The 13,070-nt window shown below is 46.2% G+C and overlaps 1 protein-coding gene across 1 annotated transcript in view; it reads left to right on the forward strand.

Annotated features, from left to right (window-relative positions):
* Glis1 (GLIS family zinc finger 1) overlaps positions 1 to 13,070 on the forward strand; it is a 202,599-nt gene that overhangs the window by 113,342 nt on the left and 76,187 nt on the right. Inside the window, exon 3 of the mRNA XM_017799181.2 lies at positions 10,339 to 10,507. Coding sequence (XP_017654670.2) covers positions 10,339 to 10,507 — 169 coding nt within the window. The remainder of the gene's footprint in view (positions 1 to 10,338; positions 10,508 to 13,070) is intronic.

Below are 13,070 nucleotides of genomic sequence, written 5' to 3' on the forward strand. Positions count from 1 at the left end.
GAACTCACAAAGATTCGCCTGCCTCTGCCTCCCAAGTGCTGGGATTAAAGGCATGTGCCACCACGCACAGCTAAATAAAAATTTTTTTAATCTCTTAATTTATACAGCATAAAATTCACCTGTGGGTGGGGGAGATGGCTCAGTGGTTAAGAGTACTGACTGCATTTACAGGACCCAGGTTCAATTTGCAGCACCCACATGGCAACTAACAACCATCTGTAACTCCAGTTCCAGGGGAATCCGACACCCTCTTGTGATCCCTATAGACTCTGCATGACATGGGCGCACTTATGTACACGTAGGCAATGTACTCATACACATAAAAATTTTTTTCAATAATTAAAAAAAATTAATTAATTAATTAGTTTTTTGGTATTTTTGAGACAGGGTCTCCCTGTAACTTCATCTGTCCTGGAACTCACTATGTAGACCAGGCTGGCCTTGAACTCACAGAGATCCTCCTGCCTCTGTCTCCCTAGTGCTGGGATTAAAGGCGTGTGCCACCATGCCCGGCTAATAAATAATAAAATATTTTAAAATTCACCTGTATAGACTGTTATATGAGATATGACAAGGCCTATAGTCAGATTACCCATTTCCTCCATATGAAAGAGGACTCTAGAGAGAATTAGAAACCTTCCAGTCCTGAAGCCATGTTTTTCCCCAGCTGCTCTTCCATCCTAATCAGCAGTTAAGAGTACTGACTGTTCTTATAGGACTAAGGTTTGATTTGCAGCACCCACATGGCAGCTAACTCTAAGCAAGCCTTTTCCATACAAACCAGATAGAAGCTGATGGCTTGTCAGATCTGCCACTCCTTGCTCAGTATCCACTGGCTTCCTGCCAGGGTAGAGTGCAGCCCAGTACTCTTGCCACCACTCAGAGCCCCGCAGGGCAGGCCTAGCCTCTGCTATGGCCTCATTGCCTTTCTCTCACCCTTGTTTGTGAGACTTCTGCCTCTCTTGCCTTCCTGTGTTCTTTCCTGGAGAACACACTGACCTCAGGGCCTTTGCCTTCTTGTTCTCTCTGCCTGAAATGCTTTTCCCTAGGTGGGGGAAGACTCCTTTCACCTCTTCCTCATGGCCCTGCTCAGATAGACCTTCCCTGCCTGCCTGCATCTCTCTTCACTTTCTAGCTTCTTACCTTTAACTTAGAACACTATCACCACCTAATATTATAAGGTAAACTTACTTGCTTACCTTTAAAATGATCTTTTCTTCTACCAGAGAGTAGAGATTTCTATTTCTTGTTTAGTACTACATTCATGGTGCCTAGGGCAAAGGGAAAACTGTATTTCTGGTGCCTCATCCTGGCACATAGTAGGTAAGTGTCTATGCTAAATGAATAAATGGATTGTTGGCATTTGATATATCAATTTTCCATTTTTTTAAACCATCAAGTCTTTAAAAATGTATTTAGAATGTCAAATCCTGCCCTTTTCTGTTGTTTGTTTTTGTGGTACTAGGGATTCAACTCAGGGCCTTGAGCATTCTAGGCAAGTGCTTTATCAAGCTATATCGCCAGTCTTTCCATTTATTGTAATTCTTACAAATGTTTTCTCTTGCAATGAAGAGCTTCATAAATCCAGAAAAACTCATGGTAAGATGCCTTGCAATGAGGCAGATTTCCCTGCCATGTGTTTGCCCATTGGGGGGTGTCAAGCTCCTTTCTAAATGGGTGTTGGAGATTCCCAGGAAGACAACTCTGCTGAAAAGTGAGTCTATCATTCAGTTTGCTTTACTATCCCTGTTTTTCCATTGCTGATGCAGAAGTGCATAGGCTAAAAGATAGGAACGTGAACAGAGCCTGACAATTAGAAGTGAGGAACAAGGTGAACTTTCAGTAGCTTTAAGTCCTAGGAAGTCAACAAGGAGGAACCTGACATCCCACACCTTCAGTTGGGGCCCCTGAAGGGTGGTATCTTAGGAGAAAGAATAAGCTAGAAATATAGCAACAACCAGGGGTACAAGGAGACAAGACCAAGAGTGAGGAAACACACCAGCCACTTATGAATCTGTCCAGATGTTGGAGTTAATAGAGATCTTCAGTAGAGATCTGAAAGCTGTAAAAGTTGAGTGGGAGTTATACAGCATATAACTAGCATGCCCAAAGACTTTAGATTCAATTCTCAGGACCAGAAAATAAATAAAATTAATCAAATGGAAGATTTGGGTTTTTTCGCGGGGGGGCCTTTTTGAGACAGGGCCTCCCTGTGGTCCCAGCTGGCTTGGAACTCACAGAGATCTGCCTGCCTCTGCTTCCCAGGTGCTGGGGTTAAAGACATGCACCACCACGCCTGGCCTCAAATGGAAGTTTTAAAACTGAAAAATATAGTAACTAAATTTAAGAATCCAGAAGATAGATAGCTTAGGTGCAGTTAAAGAGAGGACTTTTGAACTGGAAAATAGCTCAACAGACAAGATCTAGGCCAAACCGTGATAAAATTCAGAAAAGAAGGTAAGAGAAATATAGGACATGATAAAAAGGCAATATATTATTGACCCAAAAGACAGGGGAAAGATAATGAACAGAAATAATGTTTGAGGGAACACTTAGACCAATCATTTTTCAAAGGTGACAGAATATATATTTAAGAAGACCTAAGGACCTCAAGCAGAATGGACATAAAGAAAATTACACCAAGGCACCTCAAAGAAACTACACACAGAGAGAACCTAGAAAGCAGTTGTGGGGTGAGGGAGAATGCATGATTTACAGGTGATGTACAAGAAATTTTGGAGTCCAAAGACAATGGAATAAACTTGTAATAGACTGAAAGATAATAATGCTAATCTAGTTTTACATTCAGCATAAATATGCTTCATAAATAAAGGTGAAATGCCATTCAGACAAAAATTGAGAGACTTTTGCTGGTAGACATATTTATTTATTTTTATGTGTATATGTATGTGCTGTGTGAGTATATGTATACCATGTGGATACAGGAGCCCCCAAAGGCCAGAAGAAGGAGGTGTCAGATCCCCTAAAACTAGAGTTACAGGTGGTGGTGAGCTACCTTACATGGGTGCTGAGAACCAAACTCAAGTCCTCTGCAAGAACAGCAAGTGCTCTTAACCTCTGCACCATCTCTCCAGGCCCCAGTAGAGTAATTTTTAAAAAGTAATGCCCAAGGAAAATTATTTCATATGGAAGTAAGAGGAAGAGAAAATTTAAAAATATCAACTACACAAAACATTGAACCTCTACTGAAATTAAAAAAATATGTGTAGAGGGCCAGGCACGTGCTTCCATGACTGCAGCCCTAGGACTTGGAATGTTTGAGATGGGAAGAACCGGAGTTTGAGGACAGATCTTGTCCTCATAACTCAATCTTAGCCTTCTAGCCTCTAAAACTGTGAGAAAATAAAATTCAGTTGTTTAAGCACCCAGGCTATGGTATTTTTCTTGTAACAGCCACAGTAGACTCACACACCCAGGGAAAGCACGCAGCTATATCTATCATAAGGTCCTTAATGTGCAGCAGCATCTCAGTCAGCAGTGCCTTCCTGGTCTGATGGAGCTGGCCTTGAATGGTGACAACTGTCTACCAGAGTGTTACCATAGATATGTCCCTTACTCTGGAGAAGAGGGTTCACCCATGGCATGGAAAGAGCCAAGGACTTCATAGGACATATAATGAGCACACAGTCATCTTTGGGATTCACTATACCCCACTAAATGGACAAGACAGAGGACAAAAAATGTTATCCTATTATCCTGATTTTAAAAGTAAAAACTGTGCAGATACTTGGGAAAGAGCAGCAGAGGTTTCTGTGTCTTCTCTTTATGTCTGCTGTGGCTTCTGGATGACATTGACATCCTAATTGTTGCCTGGCTTCATTTTCTACTTTTATTGTTTTACAATTAGTATGTGCTAATTTGGTGGCAAGCATGTGAGGAAAGAGTTGGCCCTTCTGTGTGTCCAGATATAAGCATGCTTATGCCCATGTGAATGACCACCTGGGGCTGTCCACTGCCTGGCTGGCCTAGGACAGAGCTGTGGGCCTGCTCAATTTCTATGCAGTGCCATCCTGAGGTAAGCCAGCTCAGGTTTTATTGGCTTGAGTTCCTGTAAATCTAGCTTAGCTCTAAAGGGTGATTTATGGGGTTCTTGTGCTCTAGGATAAGATAGGGTAGGCAGCCATAAGCCCAGAGTGAGCCTCAACCATCAGGAGCTGCTGCTCTGAAAGCTCTGCCCAAGATACAGGCCCCCTGACAGCAGTGAACACCACAAGGCGGCTCCAGCAAGTGAATGAGTCTAGGCTTCCCATTTTGCTTTCCTGTGGGGATGCAGGAGAAGCCTGGCTGTCCACCTTCAACTGCTCCTCCTCCAGCAGCCCCAGCTTGCACACCAGGCTCTGGGGTTCCACAGACCAGAAAAAGGGGGATACTGAAGCAGTGTGATGAGGCATGGCCTGGAAAGTTCTTTGCAGCCTGGGCTCTTCCTCTTTGGACAGTTAGATGAACTCCTCACCTTTCCTGGGAGTAGGAAGCCACTTTGTCTTCTGTGTTCTGTGAGCTCTGCAGTGCCCCTGCTGCCAGGCCCTAGCACTTGAAATGTAATTCCTGTGCTACCACTGCTCAGAGCAGAAAACTGAGGCTCAGCATAGCCTAGGCTCATACTCCTGGAGAAGGGCTGCTGGCAAGATCCCTCTGGCCCAAGGCTGCCTTTTTGTGGCCACTGGCACTGACTGGGAAAAGCAGGCTTTGTTCCCCTGCTGTCAAGAAACCCAAACAGAGGGTCCTTTTTCACAATGACAGCTTTCCAGGCAGATACCCAGGACTCTGCATGCATTATCTGATTTAATCCTCCCAGCCACCCCCTGCAGCTGGGATTCTTATCTCCATTTGCTTATGAAGAAACTGAAGTTTAGAGAGGTAAGGTAATTCACTAGAGTCAAACTGCCAGAAAGATAGTGGTGAACTGGGGCCTCAGCCTAGGTTGTGTGAGGTTGTTAGTTCCCCTAAGTCACACTGTCTTACATAGAGTAGGCCTGAGGGTGAACTTGGGACAGTCCACAGTCAACCACTCTCCCAGTGTTTCCAGCTACCTGTTGTGGACCTAATTGTGAGCTAGGAATGAAGGGCATGTCCCCAGGGGGGCCTAGATGTCTAGAGAACCTTCCTGCTGGGTGAGACAGACAAACCCCTTCCTCAGCCTGGCCCTTGTTTTCTGTGTGTGCAGTAAGTTGGACCAATTCCACATCTAGAGCTAGATCTACTACTAGGAGTTTCAGAACTCCAAGATCCTTGTCTGGGGACTTTAACAGACTTGCAGGGGAGGCAGAGCTTTAACTGTACTCACAAGCCAGTGTGGCAGAAGAGATGTGTATAATACAGTTCTGGTGACAGGAATTAGACGTGAAGTATGGGACTGTGCCATGTGCACAGAGGCACCTGAGGGGCAGCTAGTCACAAGGCTGCTGTGAGCTGAGTGGTAGGGGTGCTCATGGAGGACTGAAACCAGGGAATATTCTGAAGGAAAAGAACTTCCACAGGGCTCTGAAGGCCAGGGTGTGGGAGGGTCAGGTCTTGTGACTGGATTGGTAAGGATATGCCTCAGCAAAGCATTGTGGGAATGCAAAGTGGTGCAAAAATGGATGGGTGAGCCCAGGCTGCAGGGCTCCAGAGTCAGGCTGGAGTCTTCTGTATTAGTTTCTTTTCTGTTGCTGTGTAAGACATCATGACCAAGGCAACTTATAGAAGGAAGAGTTTGAACTTAATGGTTCCAATGGGGCAAGAATCCATCATGGCTGGAGGCATGGCAGCCGAGGTGGCCAGAGTAGAAAGCAGAGAACTCACATCTTGAGACACGCACAGGAAGCAGAGAACGACTGGAAATCTAGCAAGGCTTAAGAACTCTCAAATCCCCACCCCCCAGTGACACACTTCCTCCAGCAAGTCCACACCTCCTAAAACCTCCCAAAACAGCACCACCAACTGGGGACAAAATGTCCAAATACTTGGAGCCTATGGGGGACATTTTCATTCATACCACCACACCCTCCATCAATTGCATGCCCACAGGACTGCCTGGTCTTCAGTGGTTGAATATCCACTGTCAGTGCCACCTATAAAGTTCTCCCTGCTTTACTTTCAGACTCTAAATCCCTGGCACCTGAACAGGTTTGGTAGTTGATAAATAGCCTGCGTTAGTTGCCTTTCTTGTGGCTGTGACAAAATACCTGACAGAAGCAACTTAAGGAAGGAAAGATTTATTTTGGCTTGTGGTTTTCAGTCCCTGGTGGCAGAGAGGGCCATAGTGGCAGGAGCATGAGACAGCCAGTCACACTGAAGCAGCAGACAAGAAGCAGAGAGCGTGGGCCAGAAGCTGGGCTTCACTACAACCATTAAAGCCTGCCAGCATGGATCTGGAGAGATGGTTGAGCAGTAAAGAGCACTTGCTGCTCTTGTACAGGTCTTAGGTTTGGTTCCTAGCACCCACATGGAAACTCCATACTGTTTTGACTTGTGTGAGCAGCAGGCACACGTGTGGTATGCATACATACATGCAAACACTCAGACACATAAAATAAAAATAAATAGTGACAACAAAGGGCCTAGAGAGATGGCTCAGCAGTTAAGAGCACCGGATGCTCTTTCAGAAGACCCAGGTTTGGTCCCTAGTTCCCACATAGCAGCTAACAACCATCCTTAACACTGGTTCCAGGGGGTGTCATATGGCCTCTTCTGGTCTTTGCAGGCATTGCATGCACAAAGTTACCTATATACATGCAGGCCAAACACTCATACACATAAAGTAAAAATTAATTTAAATAGTAATAAAACCTTTACAAAAAGAAAAGCTCACCAGCCATGCCTCCTTTCCCAAATGTTTCACAGTCTCCTAAAACAATGCTGTGAGCTGGAACCAAGTGTTCAAATACATGAGCTTATGAGAGACATTTTATATTCAAACCATAACAGCCCAAGAGCCAGGAATTTGTCTTTCCATATAAAGTTTTATTGGAATACAACCCCACTCAACTATTTGTATGTTGTTTTGGTGCCTCTGTTCAGTGACAGAGTGGAGTGACTATGGCAGAACCTGGATTCCCCAGTCAGCTGCTGGGTTATCTGCCAGTTTAAGACAGGGTCTCCCTGTAGCTCCAGCTACAGGGAACTCACTGTGTAGACCAGGCTGGCCTTGAACTCACAGAGATCCACCTGCCTCTGCTTCCTGAGTGCTGGGATTAAAGTTGTGCACCACCATGCCCAGCTCTACCAGTTTATCTTTTACAGAAAAAAAATTTCTGACTAGGTGGCATCATCCTTATTCAGGTGTTAAGTATGAGTTAAATCCCTGCCCCTAGCCCCTCTTCATCATCTCCCTTGACACTATAACCCTTTCAGGTAGGTGTCAGCACCATTGCATAGACAGAAAAGCCCAGAGGCTAGACCAGGAAACTAGACCAGATTCTTACCTGGCTTCAGAAGTGCCAGTCTAGGCTCTGCTGTGGATGTACTGTGTAGCCACAGAAAGTCCTTTTCCTCTCTGAGCCATTTCTTCATATATTAATGGAATACATGGCTAGTTCCAGTCCTGACTTCTAGGATTTCTCACCAATTGTCAAGGCTCCATGTGATGGGGAAAGCCAGGGTACAGCGTCCACTCTTGGCACCTGTGACATGACACAGAAGGAGATGTGGCTCCTGGGTGTCCGCCCTTGTCAGGACACTCCTATTTTAGTAGATAGACACCTCCTTTCCCATTCTCCAGGAACGATCAGACCTCTCCTAGAGACAAGCATGAACAGGAACAGGCCTGCTCTGGGTCTCATGGTGCCCTGCAGACAGAGAGGCAGACTCCAACAGAGAAGAGGCAGCACTCATATCTTTCCTGTTATACCTCAGCCTATAGCAGGCAGCACCCACATTTTTTCAGGGTTGGCAGTATCTCTGGGACATACTACAGCCTCTGACTTGATGTCTGGCCTTTGGGGAAGCAGCCTAGGGCAGTTTGGCCTAGGCTATCACTCCGGCTGTGCCAACAATTGCTATGTAACCTTGTGTGGCCACTTGTCAGCTCTGCTGCTCAGCTCTGCCAGGTTCAGAGGTCAGACTTTTCCCCAGGGCATGGTAGAATATAGGAGAAAGAATCTTGAGTGGGCTTGGACCACAATGCTAACTGACCTCAGAGCCTCCTTCCCAAAGCCTGCTGTTTATTTATTGTAGGAAAAGCTCTTACTGTCGCAGCAGAGAAACAGCTAGCAGGCCCAATCATTGATCTATCCCTTGTTGCTATTGGCTGTTTCTAATCAGCCCAGCTTGGGCCTCTCTGTGCGACCTTGGCAAACCAGTTAGCCTATTCTGACTCTCATTGGAGTCCTGATTGGGAAAACTTGTTTGGGGGCTACAGGACAGCACTTGGGCTTCAAAATCCAAGCGGTCTGGGTTTGAATTGTGTCGCTGAGTCTGGTCAGAGGCCCTTGATCTCTTCAGCCATTGCTCTTTTTTTTTCCATCTGGAAAATGGCTATAGTGAGCCTGCTCTGGAGCCAACACTGGGATGTTTGAGGAAGAAGGGCTGGATAAATGGGAGACCCCACCACCTAGGTCTGGCTTCCTCTGCTGCATACAGTCTCATTCATGAAGGAGGAAGCATATGACCCAGAGGCTCCCAAAGAGCTCAGAATAGCCTCAAATAAAGTTCAGAACCACCCCTCACCTCCAGGATTCTGGGAAAGATAATGGTGAAACAGCTCCCTGTGATGCTCTCTGCCCCAAATGCCATTAATGGTCATAAAATTACCCACAGTTTTTGGAGGCCGAGTCCCAGGGTATACCTCAATGGGACAATAAAATCGCATGCAGAAACGATTTAGAAAAGGGTGAAGACAGCCAAGCAAAGACAGAGTTAAATGAGATGCAGCCTTCTCTCATTAACTTACGCCATTCACATTTGTTACCAGGGATTTCTTTTTAATTAAAAAACAACCAAGTTATTAAACCATAAGCCCAAGAAAGTTTGGCTGGGCAGCAACCGAGGCCAGTGGAGTGAGCATTCCTCACAGCAGGACAGGCCATTGCTGGCAGGGAAGTGGTGTGGAGCACATGTTCTTTTGAGCCCTTGCCCACCAGGACCTTGAGAGCTGTGCCTTCTCATATGCACACTGTAAAATGTTGTCCTGAGCCAGGGAGAGTTGCACTGTCTGGTATTAGCACAGGGATAGCTGTATGCTAAAGAGATGACCTCAGCTGGGCTACGATTGGGGTTAGGGGTAAGTCACTGAGGGTGCTCTCTAAAAGGCCACTTCTTATCACATAGCAACAAAGGTGTGGGGTTGGGTCTGGCAGATTTGAGACAGAGGCCCAGATCAAAGGCTTACTGACAGTGTATGTTCTTGGGTAAGCAGATTCTGTGAGCCTCAGATAACTTCCATGAGCCTCAGATTCTCTAAGTAGAAGATTAGAGATTTCTCTAAGTAGAAATAAGAACATTCATGTCACCTCAGAAGGTAGTGAGGACCCCATGGCCTGTGCATTCTGTAGCAGATGTGGCCTCATGACTGTCTTTGTCCTTGGCTTAGGAGGTGGCTGTTCTCTTGCTCAGTATTGACAGTACCTGGAATACTTAGGCCCATTAGTAATGTTTTATTACATCTGTAGGGCATAGGTTTTAAAGTGATGCATAACTTTTAAGAGTACTTTCCTTTCCCAGGCTCCTATGGGTTCCTGACCTTGCTGTTCACATGGGGCTTTTAGGCCTTCGCCATGTACAGTCTCAAATGGGGCCTTCACAGAACCCATAGGTGGGCAGGGGTGTGGAGTGTAGAATAGTTGGGCCTTCAGAGAACCACAGGACACAGGTGAAGAATTACACTGTCTATAGTATGATACAGTTTGGGAACCAGTACAGATGGGACTTTGGTACCATGTGGCAGCAGATGTAGTTGGACAGGCACTTCCTCCTTAGCATGTGTGTCTGGAACATTGCCAGTCCCTGGGCTCACCCATGCCAGTACAAGTGTAGCATTACCTAATCACCGAAGTAGTTCTAGATAACAAACTATGAGTTTTGAGGCACCAGGCATTTGTCTGGCTCACCAGTGTTTCTTGCTCCTAGAATAGTGTCTCATACAGCATGAGCATCCAATGTTTGCTTTGAATGCTTCCCATTCAAGTGCTGGAGCTTAGCATCTGCACCTGAGAACTGAGGGTTTTATCACATATCTTGCTGAGTGGTTCTGGGAATTAAAGTGTCCTTGAGCATCAGAGACAGCAGAGACACTCATATAGTTCCAAGTGCTCTGTTGCAGCTGTGCCTGACACTGTTCTCTCCCCAAGCTCTCCTGTGTCTGTCCTCACTCATCTTCTCTTTCCTGTTGTCTTTCCCTAGTGAACGGGAGCTATGGCCACTGTTCAGAAAAGAACCTGCTGGACCTGGACCTGGCCGAGGGTCCCACCCCTTCTTGCCACCAGGGCCTGTTTCTCCCTGAAGGGACCCTATCACCCCAGGGTCACCCCTCCGCCTGCGAAAGGCTGCTTCATTTCCCCAACCCTAACAGGTATGTGTCTTGTCCCATCCATCTCACCAAGTCTGCCTGGTTTGTGGGACACACAGGGAAATTGAGGCACAAGAGGGCCAGGGACTTGTTAGAGTCCAGTGACACAAAGACACCTAGTATAGACTCTTTGTTTTGTCAGGGGCTTGTTAAGGGACACGAAGATGGCTGCACAAGCTGAGGTAGCTTCTCTCAGAGCATTGGGAGCTTCAGAAGAAGACGACTCAGTAGACTGGGAAGGAAAACAAGCTAGAGTTCACACCACTCATAGGGTAGAGACCCTAGTAGGAAACCACCCTCTCTGCCTGTATGTTTCCTCAGAAACCCACCTCTGGGTTGCAGGCACTCTTTCAGGCTGCATGTTAGTCTAAGACCTGCTCCTATATCTCCTCCCAGAGTCCAGCTACTTTCTGGTGCTCTCTGATTTACCAGCCATGAGATTGGTTACAGACAGGTCTCTGTCCACACCACTTATCTCCAGGGGCAGCAGGTCTGAAGACTGTTTCTCAGACCAAAGATTCTATATACAGATCTAGCTGCTGGTTTACATTCCACTGCTTCACCAGCCACATGATGCCTGCCCTGTGTCAAGTGGTGAACTGAGTCTGGGATCCTTGGAGACAGAGAAAAGAATCCCTGAAGTCTTCATCCTAGGTAGGACTGCTCAGTGGGGAGACATACTAGGTAGAAGGACACTTTGAGAATTTTGATTCCCTTGGCCTTATTTGGTATCAGTGAAACTTCAGTTTTGAAAGAGTATATTCATTTGGTCAATCTGCCATAGGTTGGGTGGCTTAAGTAATAGAAATTTATTTCTCACAGTTCTGGAGGCCAGAAGCTCAAGGTCAAGGTGCTGACAGGAAGGTGTGGAAAGGGTTTGCACTGTACAGGTTATAGTTTATTATCCAGGGAAGCCAAGGTAGGAACTGTAACAAGAGACCACAGAGGAACCCTGCTTACTGGTTTGCTTTCCCTGGCTTGCTCAGCTACCTTTCTGATATAGTCCAGGCCCACCTGCCTAGGGATGGCACTGCCTACAGTGGGGTTTGATTTCTCCTGGCTTCTCTTCTCAGGTAGCAGGTAGTCATATTTGTGTTCTCACATGGTCTTCCCTTTATCTGTGTGTCTTATAAAGACAGCAGACATACAAGATTAAGGGCCTTCGTGACCTGATTTACTTTAAGGCCCGCTACTGAGTGGGTTCACATGTTTGCAACTCTAGGCCTTGGCTTTTGGAGCCTTCCTCCGTTCTCTCTTCTTTTTGACAGAACTCTGACTACCCTCCCCCTCAATAGAAACTTCATGTCTTCTCAAAAGGGCAGCTTCTCAAAGACAGAACCTGGCCTCTGAGTCACCTGTGACCCCAGCATCACCCAACTCTGAGTAAAGCGCCCTCAACACAAGCTGTAGTCCCTGACACCCAAAGGGCCCAAGATGGTCAAAAGAACATATACATCCTTAAATTAGATTTTTTTTTTTTGAGATAGGGTCTCTTTGCAGCCCCAGCCTGTCTGGAACTCCCTCTGTAGATCAGACTGGCCTTGACTTCACAGAGATCTTCCTGTCTCTGCCTCCCAAGTGCTGGGATTAAAGGTGTGTGCCATCATGCTCAACTTGATTTAGAATGTTGAAGCCATAAAAAAATGAAATGATTCTCACATTAAATCATTTCACAGATAGGATATTGGCTCCCTGCTAATGGCATTATGGGAACACCATGCTTATAGCCCAGAAAGACCCAGGTGTTTGCCTTTGCTCCATCACCAATGATCTTATAGGTGCAGCCTGTGTAAAACAGGTGGCATGTCCCTTAAGATTTGGTCCTGCAGCCAGCAGAATATACTGCCTCATCATTCCACTGTTAAGTTGGAAGGAGTCAGCCCTTGGGAAGGTGCCTGGTGCATCTGGCTCTTAGCCATTGTGTATTCTGTCCAAGGCCTTGTGCTTATTCTTTCTAGAGAGAATTTTTCAAGGTGCACAGGGCTCACTATCAGCCAGAACCACCTGCCAGGCTGTCCTAGTTTGTTTCTCCATTGCTATGACAAAATGCTCTGACCAATACTAACATGGGGAGGAAGGGGTTTATTCAGCTTAAATCTCCCAGGTCACAGCTCATCAGGGAGCCCAAGGTAGGAACTCAGGGCAGGAACCTGGAGGCAGAAGCTGAAGCAGAGGCCATGGAGGAACGCTGCTTACTGCCTTGTTCCCTGGCCCCTGCTCAGCCTGCTTTCTTATGCAACACAGGCCCACCTGCCCAAGGGTAGCATCACCCACGCCCTCCCACATCACTCAACAATCAAGAAGATGCTCCACAGACATGGCCACAGGCCAGTCCCAGTTGAGGCTCCCTTGACACACAAACATATCACTATTAAACCATAACCTTTCTAATTCTTGTCCCCAAGACATGATGTTAACATTAATATCACAACATAAGACAGTACAACCTTTAAAGCCCCCCAGTCCTTAAAAAAAAAAAGAATCCAAACACTTAAAAGTCCATAGTCTCTTTTAAAAAAAGTCTCTTAACTGTGGGTGGGCTTCTGTAAAATCCAAAACAAGTACT

Source organism: Nannospalax galili, unplaced genomic scaffold (genome assembly GCF_000622305.1).
Source record: "Nannospalax galili isolate Female #2095 unplaced genomic scaffold, S.galili_v1.0 scaffold1878, whole genome shotgun sequence".
In the NCBI taxonomy this organism is placed as follows: Eukaryota; Metazoa; Chordata; class Mammalia; order Rodentia; family Spalacidae; genus Nannospalax; species Nannospalax galili.